Source organism: Eptesicus fuscus, chromosome 10 (assembly GCF_027574615.1).
Source record: "Eptesicus fuscus isolate TK198812 chromosome 10, DD_ASM_mEF_20220401, whole genome shotgun sequence".
Taxonomy (NCBI): domain Eukaryota; kingdom Metazoa; phylum Chordata; class Mammalia; order Chiroptera; family Vespertilionidae; genus Eptesicus; species Eptesicus fuscus.
In genome coordinates, this window is record NC_072482.1 from 66,926,526 (window position 1) to 66,944,952 (window position 18,427).

The following is an 18,427-nucleotide window of genomic DNA, read 5'->3' on the forward strand; positions in this document are numbered from 1 at the left end:
CCTTGTATGGGTGCTGTTCAAGAGCAAACCACAGGCCCCAAATGCAATCACTTATGCTAAAGCCCATGACACCAAACTTAGATTTAATATCTGACCTATTGCTGTTTCAGTCCCTCTCAGAAAGGTAATCTTAGTTAACACCCTGAAATGCTCTGGTCAATGAGGTAATGTGTGATCTGGGCCTTCTAATCCCCCATTGAAAAAAAGAGGCAATTTGCATATAAAAAACTCTGGCTGTCCACCACTCCCCCAAAATGTCTTGGTCTAAAAATAGTCCTTTCTTTTCTTTTGTTAATAGCTCCCTTTCTTATTAAAACTGTCCCTTTTGGTATAGTCCTTTGGAGAACTCTTCTACTTGCTCAACAGGATGCTGCTGGATTCATGAATTGTTTAATACAGACGATTAGATCTTCCAATTTACTTGGTTAAACTTTTTTTTTAAATAATATACAATTGTGCATTTTATTTTCCCCCTATAGCTGAGCATTTAGTTATTGTTATTTACTATTGCTACTGATAGATCCTCCCTTCCCCCAACTGATGGACGGAGTATGACGTAAACTCCACCTGCAGCCGGACATTCCTGAACACCTTATATGGACTGTACATTGAACCACCAATCAGCACCTGCCATACCCAATTCCTAAATCCCTAGGCCCCTAACCATGTACCTTACATGAAACCACCAATCAGCGTGTGCTGAGTGCCCTAAGCCCTGTCCCCTCTTTTCCTCCTCTTAAAAGGCACTCTCACCCCGGCAAGCTCTCTCTCTCTCTTCCCTTTCCCCCTCTGGAAGGCGGCGGCAGGGTGATCGCCAATAAAGCCTGTGTCCTGGTATCCCATGGTCTCCGGCCCTCTGTTTCATCTTTCAGCTACTGTTATTTTTTTTTTTTTTTGCATGTATATCCAAGCGATGGGCTTCTCTATATTCTCCCTTGTACACATAAGCAAATGTTTATTCTGGGTTGATAGTAAGGGAAAATACAAATTAAAAAAAAGGCTTAATTCTCCCTGTTGAAAATAAGGGAAGAAACTTTACCCACCCCTGCCTCCTCCCACCTTTTCTGAGAGTATTTCATTTGAAACTTGTAGGTTCTTTCTCTCTTTATGTATGTAAATTGGTTTGAAAGCTAAATAAGCCTCTGCCAGCTTTCTCAAGAACCTTGAATACATGTCAGAAAAGATTAAAGTTACTTAAAAATGTAACATCCTATATAATAAAAGAGTAATATGCAAATTGTTCCCTTGACCAGGAGTTCGACCAGGGGTCAGGGCCAGCCTGTCAACCTCCTGGGGCCCCTCCCCCTGGCTGTGCACAAATTTGTGCACCAGGCCTCTAGTGTAAACATATTTGTGATTCCCAGGCAAAGCTTAGTTGGTGAGAATGAGCTCCATTTTGCAGACCATGACTACTATTTATTCCCAGATCAAGTATAATTCTATGCCTGTCAGATCAAGTGTAATTCTGTGCTAGCTTTTTTTCCCCCTGCTATTAATAAATGCATGGATCATTCCTACCCAAGTTCATAATAATGTATAAGACTATTTTTCAGACCTCATTTCACATTAGCTTTGGATTATATCACAAATACCTTTAAATATCCCTCTGAAAAAGAGAAGTTGCACCTTTCACATGATATCATTAAGTTCCTTAACAATAGAAGCAAAAGTAAACAGACACAAAGTTTCCTAAGGCATAAAAATAGATCCCGTATTACCTGGTCGAGCTACATTAATTCAAAACAAAGACATCAGTCAAAATATTTATTCTGTTCTTAATTGGGTTGAATGTTAACACAAATATTGTGAGCCAGACGTACCTTCCTCATGTATTATACTTTAGATGCCCAAAACTTAATATAAAACCATAAGATCTTGTTTCTCTCACAATTCATACTATGGAACCTTGGATGTAATCTTTGAATAACTTCTCTCCTTGACCATGACTGTTATAGAGCTGATAAAACTAGCTCCAGTTAGAAGTTTTGAGGGGGAAAACCTTGCTGAACAGAAACGTCAAGCCTTCTGTGGCTAACAGTCTAAAGGCCTCCCTCAAAAGTGAAGTTAGAATACAAAAATATAGACTCGTACAATTACTGTAAGACTGCTGGGAAAGTTTTATTACCACCCCAGTGCTTACATTAAGAGCCACAACTTGCAACTCGTACCAAATCCTGAGCATTGTCGTTTTCAAAGATGTTAAGAAGGATATAAACATTATCCTGAACCTGAGGGCAGCAGCAACAACAAGAGAAGCCCGAGTGCCCACTCTAAGGTGTAGAGCCATGCTCAGGATAGACACCGACACCCCCTTCAGCTAAGGCTCCCAGGGTGCCCTCACAGTCACGTTAAAGCACAGCCCTGGGAAGATCCCAGAGCAGGGCATCCACCATCTCAATCCTTTCTTAGGAATTTGCTCCAAATGGAGAAATCATGTCAGGCTGCATCTGGCAAGCATGAGAGGAGCTGAAGCCACGTCAGCAACACTGGGATTTGCTCTCTGCGGGCAAGTCGTCCTGGTGCAATTTAATTTTGTCCCCATCGTTGTCTTCATTGGGAAAGCTTCGGTGGTTGGTGAGAATGTTCGCCACCAGGAACCGGGCTGCTTCCTCTATGTTAATGTTGTCCTGTAAAGCAGAAATAAGGAACAGGATCAGTTCTGAGGATTGATCCACAGAATAAAGCATTAAGAATATTCACAGGAACTAGGAAAAGTTCCTCAGAGGGGCCACTATAAGTACCCCAGCTTTCATCTTCTCCAACACTGAAGTATTAGCCAAGAGTTCAATGCTACTGCATAATGTGGCTATAGAAACCTCTTCTTTTGACAGAAGATCACCCTTTTGGATGTTCCTATTTTAAACTTTTTGCCGCTGAGGTTCAAAAAACTATTTTGATGGTTGCAAATAAATATTCACCCTCTTCTGGGTTGCCACTCACATAAATGGAAGCACTGAAATGAAAACATCCCTGCCCTTGAACATCTAATTCAAGTACTCTGGATACATTCTGAAGAAAAGTGTCAAGGGGCCACACCACATTAAAATGGGATAAATCCATCATGTTGCTTCCCCATCTCTGAGTGATGCCAGAGGAGTGGGTTCTTGGCTTCGCACAGGTAAGAATTCAAGACAGGAGCCAGATAGACAAGAGGTTAACGTGGAAAAGCAGGTTTTATTGAGCACAGAGGACAAGCAGGAAAAGCCACTCCACAGAGTACTCTCGTTTCCTTCTTTTGTGGAGTCTCACGAGAGAAGGAAAAGAGACTCCAACCATCTCTAGAGGTTAAGCTTATATCTGTTCTGTTTATAGTTTCCTTGGAAAGTTGTTGGTATGGGGAAATAGAGAGGGGGGAAAAGTTGGGATTAATTTTAACCATTACCAGGTATATTTTGTGGCCTTGTGCTTTCCCTTTAAGGTAGGGGTGAACGGTAAGGTACGGGTGAAGAGCTAGTCATCAATTCTTGCGGGAGCTTTCCCTATCCAGAGGCTCTTCCTGGTCTGCTTGCATCTCTGGTCAGCCCAGTTCCGTGTCAGGCAGCACGAGGCAGGCCATTGACTTAATTTTGACTTTAGTTGATTCATATAGTCCTCATGCCCCTCTCTTGTATTATTAGTATGAATTATTAATTTTAGGTGGCACGTGTAAATTGACCTGAGACAATGCTGTAGGTGTGATGTCCATTAAGACTATCCTAAAGAACCAGTACCTATCACATTTGTGTAATAGATTCATAAGTTGTCATCAAGTAGACAATAAGTAACACATAGCAAAATCTGTGATTTTTTAAATATTTAACTTAATATTTTTAAATAATTTTATTTAGAAAAACATTGCAATAATAGTGAAAATTCCTAAACACCCTTCACCCATATTCCTCAAATGTTAACATTTTAGATAACTAGAGTACAACTATCAAAATCAGGAAGTTAGATAATAGTACTATCAGCATTATTCTATCAATCTTATTCAAATTATACCAATTGTCCAGGTGAGCAGCTGAATTTAGTGGTCATGTCTCCTGTCTCCTTTAATCTGGAACAGTTCCTTAGTCTCCTTACTTTCATGAACTTGACATTCTCGGAGAGTACTGGCCAGAATATCCCTTAATTTGGGTCTGCTTGATGCTTCCTTGTCATTAAGTTCGTTATGCATTTCGGACAGGAATAAGGCATGCGTGATGTGTCCTTGTCAGTGTATGAGGCCCACTTGCTTAAAGTTCTATCTGTCAGGTTCTCCCTGAAAGAGTCCTCTTCTCCCCTCTGTACTTAGTAAGTAAAATATGTAAATATTCTATGCTTCACCATACTTTTTTCCATTACTTTTAGCTTCAATCAATTCTTCCCTAAAACAATTATTGCTGTGGTGTTCAATGGTGATTTTCTATTTCCATAATTCTTTCTACATTTATCAGCTGTAATTCTATAATTATGAAGAACTTTCTCTTCTCTTCCACTTATTTATTCATATCACGGATTATTATTTTATTCTATGCACATAATATTACAATGTTATTTACTTTGTTGCTCAAATTGTCTTAGATAAGGGGGCTCCTATAGGCAGTCTCCTGTGTCTTTTTGATATGTCTCCATCACACTTTGTGTTTCTTACTTTCTGGCACCACAAAATATCTCAGGCACATCTTCACTTTCCTGTCCCATGGTCCTGAAACCAGTCATTTCTCCAGGAAACCCTGGTTCTTTTTATTGGAGAACAGCAGCACTTAAAATTACTGAGGACTCTGTAAGCTATTGGTTCTATGGTGTCATTGCTTCTAAGCCCTCTCAAAAGACATTCAGTAGATACATGTGTGTATCCATATTCACACCGAGATCTATTTCTACATTTACCTCTCTGTTTAGCCTCCAGTAGGCACTATTTTTCCTCATGACTCCATTATCACTCAATGTTATTCTGATCATAAGAGGCACCAAACAATCTTCCACTTTTAGAGTTTTGGGGAAAGCTAAAAACAACCTGGTAGCATGTAGGTGATTAGGAGGTACAATGCTTTTTAAAAAAACATAAATAGGAAATTCAAAGAAGGCATACTAAAACCTGGAACTGTGCTAGGATTACACCAAACTTATGGTTCTGAGTTTGCCTCTCATCACAGAATTTCTCAAACATAAGTCTGATTGCTATTGGACCTCTAAAGTGAAACTTCTAACACACATAAACAAGGACCCTCCACCCTCCAATACTTTGTGCTTTTGATTTTCACTTATGCTTTCTTGCATATCTAGGCTGTTAAGACTTCAAAAGTGACTTATGTGTGTGTTTATTTTACTTATTGGTTTGAGAGAGGAAGGGAAAGAGGGATAGAGGGAGAGAGAGAGGAAAAAACACACACATCAACTTGTTCCACTTATTTATGCATTCATTGGTTGATGTTTGTATGTGCCCTGACCGGGGATCGAACCTGCAACCTTAGCATATTGGGACAACACTCTAACCAACTGAGCTATCACACCATGAAGGATAAAAAAAAAATTTTATCCAGCTTCCCATAATGGTTCAAAGAAAAATTCTCACTCTATTACTATTCATGAAGAAACATGTCACAAATATTGATACTTTCTTCTTGTTCAAATGATTGCATACACAGTTAATATAAAACTCATCAAGTATCATCTAAATACATCTCTCTGACTCTTTCAATGCCTTTGCTAGCCTTGCACATGAACTACATCTTCACCAGGGCCATGGCCCTAGGTTTGGTTAGCCTGGAAAATTAAAAAAAAATGCTTGTGCTTCACCCCATAAACTCTAGGTGCACAAGACTTCATTTAAAGACTCAAGCTCACAGAAAATGGCATTTGTTATTTACTCTAAATAATAGCTCATTTTCATTTTAATGTGAAATCTGTCCTATTCACCTCCCACTAACCAATTTTGAAAGCATTGCTGCTGTTGACTGAACTTTTTCTAGGCTTCCAACCAGCACTAACCTAAATCCACCTAAATACTTTATATTTATAAGCTAACAGCAGGGCGGATACTCAGGCAAAGGAGATCTCACCTTTGCGGAGGTTTCAAACCATCCAGTGAAGCCATGTTCTTTGCAGAACTGGTCCATCTGGGCAGGACTCTGGCCACCTTCCTTTTTCTGGTCACATTTATTAGCTAAGAGAACAGCAGGGATAGGGCCACCATTTGGAAGATGAACTTTACTGTCCAGGTCACTTTTCCATTTTAAGACGGCCTCAAATGTGGAACCTCTCGATATATCAAAGACTACAAAAGCACCAACAGCTTCTTTATAGTAGACTCGGGTCATGTTGCCAAACCGTTCCTGCCCTAGAAAAAAACATAGTAAGAGGTTAAACAATCCTAATTTAGACAAGGTCCCTATTTAGATAGAACCCCTCTGACCCTAAGAATAATGGTATAAACACATATCTCCCATTCCACAGCGACATCAACTGTGAGATTAAGGACATACACAGAGAGCTGATTCACAAAGCGGAATGGCTTATCATGTGGCCTGAGTACACAAGGAACTAATTTTTGTTCTGCCTGTGTACAACACAGTTTCCATAACCATCAAGATCAGTACTTAAAGTACAGAGTCCATCACTTCCCTCTGCCCTTGGGCTAAGAAAAGAGAGGTACCAAAGGAAAAAAGAAAGCTAGAAGTAGAGGAAGAAGAGACAAGAATAGAAGAAAATGAAGCTTGCAGGAAGAAGATAAGTATAGTGGGTTAATGCTAACCAAAAAGGTTAGGACTAGACATGAGATAAAGGATCTCATGCTCTTAACTTATCTTTCACATCTCCACTGCATTTTGACTCGATATACAAGATTGCTCTCTTCTAAGAAGGCAGACACATGCAAACCTATTATTTTAGAACAAAAAGTGGCACCATAGTTGTGCTATTAAGAGAAGGATCAAATTACAGAGTTCTTCAAAGATTGTACTTTTAAAATAATTTAACAGGCTAAAAACTTTTTGGGGAAAATCTATTGCTTACCATATTATATAGGACTTTGCAAAGCATGCTCTTACTATCTGATATCACACTATTCTTGGAGTAGGAAGGTCCTTATCTTCATCTGACAGATGAAAATCACGCAAAGAGCTGCTTGACCAGTATTCAGTAGTAATGACTCAAGAAGATGAGACTTGAACCTGGGTCTCCTCCCACATGCCTATGGAAATATGATGCCAGCCATTCTGAACTTGCAGTTGCCTTGACTTTTAAAGCTTATACCTTCAATGAGCCAAGTTACTGAGTAGAGGACTAAGAAAATATGAGTGGCAATCAACACTAATCTGAGATTTATAACTCTGACCAATGTTAAAAACACTGTGATAAGACATTTTCCTAGTAAAACACATGATGAAAAGCATGCTTTATCTACATTTTATTGATAGTAACAAATGCAAAGCTACCCTGAATTAATATATTTCTCCTTCAAATTCTACTATGCCATCGTGCAATTTTAGATATTAATGGAATGGAAGGATAAAATAATTTTAGTCCCCCCAAAAATCTTTATTATCCTGAGATTCTACTTTCCACAAATACATAAGTGAAATTCCTGCAATGCTGAATGCTCCTGGGTTGTGTCCTATGACAGGAAAAGACTGGGTGGAGAAGAAAGCCACAGTTATTCACTACAAAGATAGTTGCATAAGTTTCGTTTTGTGTGGTGTGGATATGTTAAGAATTAAAGTTCATAGCAATATGGAAACTCAGCAGGACCCGGGAGACCTTCCTCTTTTTTATTTCATTTTATTGTATTGATTTCAGAGAGAGGAATGGAGAAGGAGAGAGGGATAGAAACATCAATGATGACAGACAGTATCATTGATAGGCTATCTCCTACACACTCCTTACTGGGGATCCTGCCCTAAACCGTGGCATGTTTCCCTGACCAGGAATCAAACACTGACTGGGCGAGAGATCTTCCTCTTAATAGGTCTGAGGAAGTAGTTCAGATGGTTGGAGAACTCTTAAGCAACACCACCTTCCTTGTCCAGTCTTGTGGCTATTTCTTCCTGGAGGGAGGAGAACACTTTCATGCTTTCCTGTCAAAACACTTAAGTGGACAATATTATAACTGGAAGACAGCAACCTGTATTATCTAGTCAAACCTCTCTTATTTTGTAGCTGAGAAAATAAAACACCAGGGAAATGAAGTTCCTCAAATATCCTAGGCTGATTGGTTATCTAGTGTGCTGTCTGATCTGTTAGCCAAATATTTTCTGGGTATACACTGCTCCATATGTCCCCATGTTTCCAAACAGATCCAAGGCAGTAAGTACCATAGCACAGCCCTAATACTGAAGTTAGCCCCCTGCTCTCTGTCCCCTAGGGCTTTTCTATGGCAGCTAAGGGAAATGTCCCACTGCTGAGTACCTGAGTGACCCCGATATTAGGGACAGCCTTTTTCATTCATATTGCTGTGGGCCCATTGCCAGCATATTCCAAAGGACTCTACATTGTCTTATCCTTTAAAATGAAGAGTTACTTCCTTCTCTAGAACAGGAAACCTTTATTATAACTACACATCTTGGCACTGAGAAAGGAGAAAAACAGCACTGTACTAGTCATTTAGGTCCAGAGAAAGGTAAAGATGCACAACTTAACCAGAGGGATGACCCCTAAGGTACACATGTTAGCAAAAGTATTAAAATGCTTATCTAATATTTGGGGGTATCCAACTCTAATAACTCTGAAAAGAAGTTGAGACAACACAAGTGTTTCCCTCATCAAATGGAAAGTACTGCATTCCGAACTGTTCCCAGAAACACAGGCCACAGATGCTTTCTCTTATGATTTTAATCACTGGTTTCCTTTTGTTAATGTTTTTCTCAATATTTTATGTTCATGCCCTACTTGCTAAATAATCTAAATGTTTCTTAATGTTGTTTGAAACTAAAAATATAAATTTCACAATGACAATCAAGTCAAGCACTGGGACAATTGGTGCCTAGTTTTCCAAGTATAAGTGCTTACTTTTTCCCATGCACTGAGCATCACTGAGCTACATATTCTTGCTCAAGGTGACTGGATGAAAATGCATAATTTCTAGTGAGCGCATGTGAAACCATTTACAAAAATCCTTAAATCTCACTGTGCACTTCAGAGATGAAGCTCTTCTAACAAGCTGATATGGTTGGCGGCTGATAGGTCAAGACCCAGCCAAAATTTAAGTCCAATCATTGGTTCTAAAAGGATAACTATATGTCCATTTAACACTTTATACAGCTTGATTTAGGTAATAATGTGATGTTGTAATGTGTCTTGGGTTTTACATGTAAGAGGCTATAATTTGTAGCCACGTGAGTATTTTTGCTATTTTTAGGCATCAAGTTTATGACTCATTGTGCTACTAATTTATCAAGCTATTATAAACTTACCCCAGCATTACACTCTGGTATTTAACATGTTAGAATTATAAAGGTATTGTTAAAAGTAAAACAATTTCTTAAACAACTACCATAATAATAACCAATAAAAGGATGTGAGAATAGATTGTATGCTACTTGCACATTCCCCCTGTTCCCTGCACTGACTTGCACAATTTTCCATAAAATGAGTGTATTATTCTCAGTAAAAGAAGTTTAAAAGATAATGCATCAAATTAGCATCATCTGAGTGTAGATTTGATATGCACTGAATTTCACAGTTTAATACTGTACTACTAAGAAGGTAAAAGGAGTTACATGATATAACACAATTCCATTCATTTCTTTAATTTTCTTATTTTTTAATGTGTTTTTATTTATTTACTAGAGGCCGGGTGCACGAAATTCGTGCACGGAGGGGGGTTGTCCCTCAGCCCAGCCTGTACCCTCTCCAATCTGGGACCCCTCAAGGGATGTCCGACTGCCTGTTTAGGCCCGATCCCTGGGATCCGGCCTAAACGGGCAGTCAGACATCCCTCTCACAATCCAGGACTGCTGGATCCCACCTGCTTGCCTGCCTGCCTTCCTGATTGCCCCTAACCGCTTCTGCCTGCCAGCCTGATCACCCCATAACCACTCTGCTGCCAGCCTGTTTGCCCCCAACTTCTCTCCTCTGCCGGCCTGGTCACCCCTAACTGCCCTCTCCTGCAGGGTTGATCACCTCCAACTGCCCTCCCTTGCAGGCTTGGTCCCTCTCAACTGCCCTCCCTTGCAGGCCAGGTGCCTCCCAACTGCCCTCTTCTGCTGGCCATCTTGTGGTGGCCATCCTGTGTCCACATGGGGGCAGGATCTTTGACCACATGGGGGCAGCTATATTGTATGTTGCAGTGATGATCAATCTGCAGATTACTCTTTTATTAGATAGGATAGAGGCCTGGTACATGGGTGGGGGCCAGCTGGTTTGCCCTGAAGGGTGTCCCTGATCAGGGTGGGGTTCCCTTGGGGCGTGGGGCGGCCTGAGAGAGGGGCCTGTGGTGGTTTGCAGGCCAGCCACGCACCCTGGCAACCCAAGTGGAGGCCCTGGTATCTGGAATGTATTTTCCTTCTACAATTGAAACTTTGTAGCCTGGAGCGGAGCCAAGCCTGGGGCTCCCTCCGAGGCCCGAAGCCATTTGTGTTGGGGTTATAATTGAAACTTTGTTGCCTTAAGTGGGTGGGCCCGGCCAGGGTGTGTGGAAAGCTTTGCTTCCCCTGTTGACAGAGGCAACCCTGGCCTGCTCTCTCAAGCTCCATTCTGCCGCCATTTGTTTGAATTTGTTTACCTTCTATAATTGAAACTTTGTAGCTTGAGTGTAGGCTTAGGCCTGCAACGGCTGGCAGAAAGCTTGGCTTCCTCTGTTACCTAGGAAACCTTGCTCTCTGTGGCTGTAGCCATCTTGGTTTGGGTTAATTTGCATACTCGCTCTGATTGGATGGTGGGCATGGCTTGTGGGTGTGTCGGAGGTATGGTCAATTTGCATATTTGTCTATTATTAGATAGATTTTTTAGAGAGAGAGGAAGAATGAGGGATAGAGAGAGAGAGAAACATCGATGAGAGGGAAACATCGATAGGCTGCCTTCTGCACAGTCCTTACTGGGGACTGAGTCCACAACCCGGGCATGTGCCCTGACTGGGAATGGAACCAGTGACCTCTTGGTTCATGGGTCAACACTCAACCACTGAGCCCTATGTAAAATGATAGGGAGATAACGTAACAATGAAACCTTTGATGTCAGAAATATCTGGATCCATGCCCCATCTCTGTAAGTCAGTGACATAACAGCTGTCCGCAACTTTAGTATAAATCAGATCACCCATGAGGCTTGGTAAATTGCAAATTTTCAGGCCTCACTTCTGGGAATTCTAATTTGCTAAGTATGGAGGATTGCTAATTACCTACCCCAATTCCCATCGCATAATTTTATTTGGAGAAGCAATATAAATTTTTTTTCAAAAGCACTAGATTTCCTAGTTGGCCTCACAGCAAGGCATGTACATTTGATTGAACCACAAAATCATGGAATATGGTCAAGAAATATCTGAGTGGTGAAACATCAGCTTTAATCCATAAAAAACTTTATGGTTCTGCTCACCAGTCTTGGATGGCCCAACCACACACTCACTAGGTGAGATAACTGACTTCATGGTGACGTTTGTCAGATGAAGCCAAGTCTGTTGATACAGTTTGATGCTAAATAATCTGCATTTTAAGCACCTCCCATGAGTCTGATGGCGGAGGCACCATATAACCACACTAAAAAAAACCCCTCATACATTTAGCTTAATTTCAAGAAGCAATAAAAAACATCACTGTATAAGATGCTTAAGGCAAATATCTGGATAGAAGTTAATGTAAAGAATGGGAAGAAGAGAATGTAAGGTCATCAGTCAGACCAACAGAGATCCTTAAATTAACCCCCTGTTAGCCATTTATTTTTATGTGGTTCTATGTGGTTCATCTCGTTCAAAAGAAGAGTGAGGAAATTACAGATTTCTAGTCTCCTGGATTGCAAAGAGTCAAAAAGCTTTTTTTGACAATATAGTTAAATAAAATTCTAAAGCACCTTTTTTTTTCTTGAACTTGTATGTCCTCCAGAAATTTCCCTACATTTATGCTTTTACTATTTTTACCATTCAAGAGAAGATCTCTACAACCATAATACAACTTAAACTTGTCAACTTACCCACTCTTTATTAGGTAAGTGTAGTTTAAGTGTAAAATCCTTACTATTTCAAGAATATGCTATTTTGGGGTTACAAATCTAAGGCTTTCAAAGTCTTCCTCTTTGCAAGTATACTTTCAATCTATTTTAATAAATGCCTAGAAGTATATATTAATCATGCTTTTTATTTTCTACATTTTATGAAGCTTTGACATCCTAGGGCCTTGTGGACCAAGGGAAGGACTCACCCTCCCAGGGTTAGCTAGTTCTTAGAAACAATTTGCTGAGAGTATGTCTTTGATATGTAAAACAGGCTTCTGCAGTCTAGGACTCTATCCTTGGGCCCTAAATCACCCCATAGCCAGCTATTAGACACTAGTGACCACCCTATGTCCCAGCCCACTGAAATCTTTCCAACTACCCAAACTTAAGTTTGCTCAGCTTGTCTATGCTGCCTTGCGCATTCCCTCCTACAAAAGCCACAGTCAAGGCTCTTGCCCATGCTTTCCCCTCACTCATCTTGCCACCTGACCAAGGAGGTCCCTCTTGGGAGCCATAAGTAACAAACTTTGTTTATTATGGCTACAGTCTCCTGATGTGTAGACCCCATCATACCTGAATAAAAATGAAGTCCTGGGAACATTTAAAAATAGAATAAGAATCATTAAAATTCCATATCAAAAGCTTAAGAAAATTGAAAGATCAGGATAACACATAGATGATGGATAAAAGTTCTCCTAAAATATATTTGAAAATAACACTGCATCTCTAGACAAATGCATGGCTTTACCAGTTTAATCAGTGATGTCACAGAGACCAGGTAAGCATCTGTAATTACTACCTTGCTTTTCCTGGGTGTGTTCTGCAACCATATACCATCAAAAAGCTTTATTATCATCAAAAAGTCCACAGTTTGGAAATGCACACACACAAAAATGATAGAGCCAAACAAAAAAGTATCTACCTTGGAAGTAATAATTAAGAAAAATATAATAACTGAACATTCTGGATTAATAACAAAGAGATGATAATTATAATGGGTATAAAATATGAGTCATATGCTTTAATATAAGAATGATCCAGAACATTTGCAAATTTATCACCAGTAAACCCCAAATCGGACATACTAATAGCTGATTGTTTTCATATCTCAGTCATGAGACCTGTCTCTGTACAGTGCTACTGATACCTATGTTTTCTTGGTCAAGTTACTACACATCACTGTATTTAGACTATGGGATCTCTAAAAGTTTATAATTTAATTCAGACAACAGAATGATTAGGCAAATGGTTGGGAGCAAAGTCAAGTTTTAGTACCTTTTTACCAGTGGTCTGTCTATACAGCTAACCTGAGCATCTTTTTGCTCAAGTTAATTGAGGCAACTAAGAATGGTAACACATTTAAAGAAATAAATAATAATGGAAAGGCAATCGGCATATCATTGTCAGGGAATTTCAATATGGGTAACACATATGTTATCATGCTCACCATCCTGCCTGTGCAATTGTGAATGCACAGTACAGACCGGAGCGCCCGAAAGTGTCTCAGGACTCAGAAACCGAGGAAGACTGAAAGATGTAAAAGGGGACAATAGCTTTGCTTGTAATTCAGTAAAGCAGGTGCGCCTGAGTAACACTGAGGATGGCAGAGTTATACGGGAGTCAGATGTAATACATATTTTTAAAATCCCTATAAATGAGTTACTTAAGTAACTGACCACCAATAAGCCCTTGGAAAGTTACTGTAGTAGTCACTGTTTAAGACAGAGACTGTACAAACTACATAGACTAAGTCCTCAGAGCCCTGTTTCTTCCTATTTAGAAGAAACTTGAATATTAATAATCCCTGACTTGATTATATTTTGAATGTCAAGAATACATCAGAGATAATATTCCAGATTTTATTCACAAAGGGTTAAAAGTTATAAAATATGGCAAGAGCAGGCCAATAGGTATAGTAATTGACAATATGCAAGATGGAACAAGAAAATCAAGGTCAACATTCAAATCTAGAATGGGAATAAAAAAATACACACTAAATCTAAGTATGGTTTATATAATTTAAAATGTCTTCTAAGCATGCATTTTATGTTTTGGTTAATAATATTTACATGAACTTCAGAGTAGGCTATTGCTGACTTGTTCTATGACCCAAAGGAGTGTTACTCAGATTTTTATAAAGAAATTTTAATCCCCAAAATGCCACTTGGCATAAGGATTATTTTGAATTAAAGGCGTCGTTTTGTTCAATTTATATTAAAATATTTATGGTTTGTCCAGTTGGTGTGGCTCAATGGTTGAGTGTTGACCCATGCACCAAGAGGTACACTGGTTTGATTCCTGGTCAGGGCACATGCCTAGGTTTCGAGCTCGATCCCCAATAGGGGCTTTGCAGGAGGCAACCAATTGATTTTTCTCTCTCATCCATGTTTCTATCTCTCTCCCTACCCCCTTCCTCTCTAAAAAATAAACTAAAACATTTTTTTAAAAAAAACTATGTTTTGCTCCTTGGGGTTTCATTTCCTTATGAGGGCTCTTGGGTCATGTAAAACTTATATTAAGTAAATTTCTACTGTTAACCTATCTTATATCAATTTGATTCTCAGGCCCAGCTGAAAACTCTAGGAGTATAGAGATAAAAATCTGCCTCTCCTAAAAATGCAAATCATTTCAATGAATACATGAAGGCTAAATTATATTAGATCTAAATGGACAAAATTTGTTTGTTTATTTGTAAAGATTTAGCCTAAACCAGACATTCAATCTACATGGAAAATTCTATAGTTGCTAATAAGCTTATAATAAGTAGTAAGTCAAATACTACCATATTTTCCAGCGTATAAGACAACTTTTTAACCCAGGAAAATCTTCTATACGCCCAGTCGTCTTATACGCCGGAAAATACGGTACTTCACATATAATACATAATAAATGAAGATCAGAGACATCTCTTGCTACATCTTAATTTAGTATGCATTTATTAAACACCTTGCCAGAGACTTCAATATCCTATATAATAAAACCCTAATATGCAAATCGACCAAATGGCAGAACGACCGGTCACTATGATGTACATTAACCACCATGATGTACATGACGCTCAAAGCAGTAGCTGCCTCCTGGTGGTCAGTGCACTCCCACAGGGGGAGCGCCACTCAGCCAGAAGCAGGGCTCACGGCTGGTGAGCACAGCAGCGGTGGTGGGAGCCTCTCCCGCCTCTGCTGCAGGCGGGCGGTAAGGAACAAGGGGTCCCAGACTGCGAGAGAGCACAGGATGGGCTGAGGGAACTCTCCCTCCAGTGCATGAAATTTCATGCACCGGGCCTCTAGCTTTAATATATTTCAGTATGTGTTGAGCAGTATTCTCAAAACAGGTATGAATTAAGAGACAGCAATTGCCTAACACAAAAATTATATTAAACTGCATCTGTATTTTAAAGCCACATTCATTTGATGGATTAAGAAAGGATTCCCTAAGGCCTGTACAAGAGTCACTATTTTTCTTATTTTGAAGAGTTTAACTGAAACTGCTTGGCCACATTTACAAAAAGCATTTGGACAACTCCTGCCTGTCACACTTGCCAAAGCTCTCAAGTACAGAGAGTGGACATAATCTCTTTACCACATTTCCTAACTCTAAATTAACAGAGAAACTAGCTCATAACACTACCACACCTTAAGTTAGTCATATCAAGTGGCCAGCTCTACTTACTATTTTGCAATTAAGGACTATTTCTTTATCCTTTGAGATTTAAATATGATTCAACTTTGTTACTACATAAGGCAAATATGTTTGGCCACAAGGGAACTTTTTGGAGTGGCTCCCAGTTTGCCTTCATTACATCACTACTTAATTCCAATGGTATGAGTTAGGATTCAAATACCCAAACCAAACATAGTTAACGATGTAGCTCTTTAAACCTTGTTAAAGCCAAGTTATTTTTGTCTCTCAGTGTTCTAATATATTAAGACTCTATCTCTGAAAACCTTATTTATAAGGCGACTCTAATAATTTCCATCACCTCATAAGTTTATGAAAATCTTGTTAATTGCTGGTGTGTATGGATGGGCTGAATGGTCTCTAACATCCAGGAATCCCTTGGGGGGTGGGGAGGGGTGGTGTGTGTGTGTGTGTGTTTTAAGGCAAAAGTGCAAGGATATTCCATTTGGTCTAATATGTATCAGAATCCGATAAAGACTATGTGCCATTCCTGGCTGTATAGGTCTTTTCAGAAAGAATGAAAACAAGAAGAGGTGATACCCAGGAAGAAAACTCTGATGTTTTTATTTTCCCAAGTCTCTAAATAGCAGCATTTTTCCTTGAAGCTTAAAAACACAACTGTGCCGTATAAACCTTTCATTTGCCTGCACTGGGACCTAACCATAATTTAATAGCTAAATACCACGTTATTTAAATGAAGGCTAATGCAAAGTCAACAAGCCTCCTACGCAGGGGCTTAAAATCACCTTCATGGAAATGGACAGCTACACTGAAGATTCCGGTAGAATGATATTCACACGGCTCGGCAACCGTTAGAATCCAGGACTGTCATAAAGCAATACTACTGTTCAGAAGTGTTCTATGAAATAGCAGGAAGTGTTTCGAAAGAAGCCTCTGGCTTCAAAAGATGACTTTTCAAACGAACTTTTGGTTTTCTGGAGCTGAAAAACCCAGCTGATGATCCCCCTTTCTCTGAGGGACGGATGAACATAAATTTATTCTCGTATCTGAAGTAGGGAAGTCTGTTCTTAAATAAATGAGGACCTGGGTTATAGTTTTTCAATACTTTCTCATATGTAATAAGCTTTGGATGAAAAGTGCACTACCTAGCTCACAGACCTGTGCCCCCACAGTCCCTGTCCTCTCCCAGCTGGGTGACCAGGGAAGGTATGGGCTTCGGTTCATGCATTTACAGGATGGAGGATGGCCTCTCCAACCCTGAACATGCTCCCAGCCAAATGCGGAGCTGCTTAGCCCCGGTAATAACTGAACAGGGCACCACTTCCATATTTAAACTTTCCAAAAGTTGACATCTTTTTTAATACCCACATCCCACCCACCACACCACCCAGAGTTCAAGTGCTCACAAATGAGAGCAAGGAGAAGAGGTACCCCTCAAAGAGGGGTGTTATGCTCCAAAATGACAGCTGAAAGCAAATGCCAGGAAAACAGATGGGGGGGAAGCGGGTGCAGGAGTGGGGCGCTAGGTGCTGGTTTGGAAAGAGAAGGAGGAGCAACAAGTTTCAAGAGATGCCTTCCAAGACCTTTCCCGGGGTGGCCTGTCCTGGAAATGAGAGCAGTCCTTGCAGAGCGGGGTTTCCCTCACAAAGAGGGGTCTGGGATCCCAGGCAGGGGGTGAAAAACGTTCTGGAAAGAACCTGGTTTCGAGTTTGGTTGTGTCCCTACCTAGAACCTTGTAACTTTGGGTGAATCACGGACTTGAGTTCTCATCTGTGAGGGTGAAAGCTGAATGGAGCAGCCGGCCCCCTCCCGCGACTCTTCCCGGTGCTGATACGCTTGTGCACGTGCAGAGCTAAAACTTCTGGACAGGCCCGCTAGGCTTCCTCCTCTCGGGCAGGTGGGCGCGCTGAGCGAGGGCTCTTTTCCACCCCTTGCATGGGACAGGCCTTCCGCAGACTGAGCGGGAGCATCTCAGCAGGGCTCCTGAGCCATGCACTTACTTCCCTGGTCCTGTGGCTGCATTCTCCAACCACCGCGCGGTCCACCGTCCTGCTCCACTGGGGTCCTCCGACCACGTCCCTCCCCCGTGCAATTTAGTCTCTGCTCTAACCGTGCCCAGGCGAGTCCAGGCCGAGGCGGGAGGACGAGAGGAGACCGAGCAGGGTCCCCTGGCCCCTGGGTCCCGCGGTGGGCGAGCCTGGCGGACGCCCCTGCCCCGAGGCCCCCGCCCACCCGCCCGCCGCGGGCTCCCCGCGTGTCCGCGCCCCGGGCGCCGCTCACCCGCGATGTCCCACAGCTGCAGGCGCACCAGCGTCCGGCTGTCCCAGTTGAGGACCTTGAGCGCGAAGTCCACCCCGATGGTGGCCCGGTAGTGCTGGGAGAAGAGCTGGTGGACGTAGCGCTTGATGATGCTGGTCTTGCCTACGCCCAGCTCGCCGATGACCAGCACCTTGAAGAGGTGCTCGCGGGTCTCGGGGACCGCGGCGGCGGCGGCCGCCCCCCGGCCCAGGTCCCCGGCTCCGCCGCCCGCCATCTGCGCCCGGGCCCCGCTCCTCCTGCCGGCCGCCCTCCGCCGCTCCGGCCCGGCGCCCGGTCCCCGCCCGCCGTCGAAACTCCGTCCAGGCCGCGCCCGCGACGCCGCCTGATCGGTCACAGGACCCGGAACCGGCGCCGCTCGCTGCCC

The 18,427-nt window shown here is 41.6% G+C and overlaps 1 protein-coding gene across 1 annotated transcript; it reads right to left on the reverse strand.

Moving 5' to 3' along the window:
* Nucleotides 1–1,750: 1,750 nt before the first annotated feature.
* Nucleotides 1,751–18,424, reverse strand: RAB32 (RAB32, member RAS oncogene family). Its single transcript, XM_008160870.3, has 3 exons — nt 18,025–18,424; nt 6,024–6,301; nt 1,751–2,627 (listed from the first exon to the last, which is right to left on the reverse strand). Exons 1-3 carry the CDS (start codon nt 18,275–18,277, stop codon nt 2,478–2,480), a joined length of 681 nt encoding a protein of 226 aa, XP_008159092.1. The 5' UTR covers nt 18,278–18,424; the 3' UTR covers nt 1,751–2,477.
* Nucleotides 18,425–18,427: the final 3 nt, after the last annotated feature.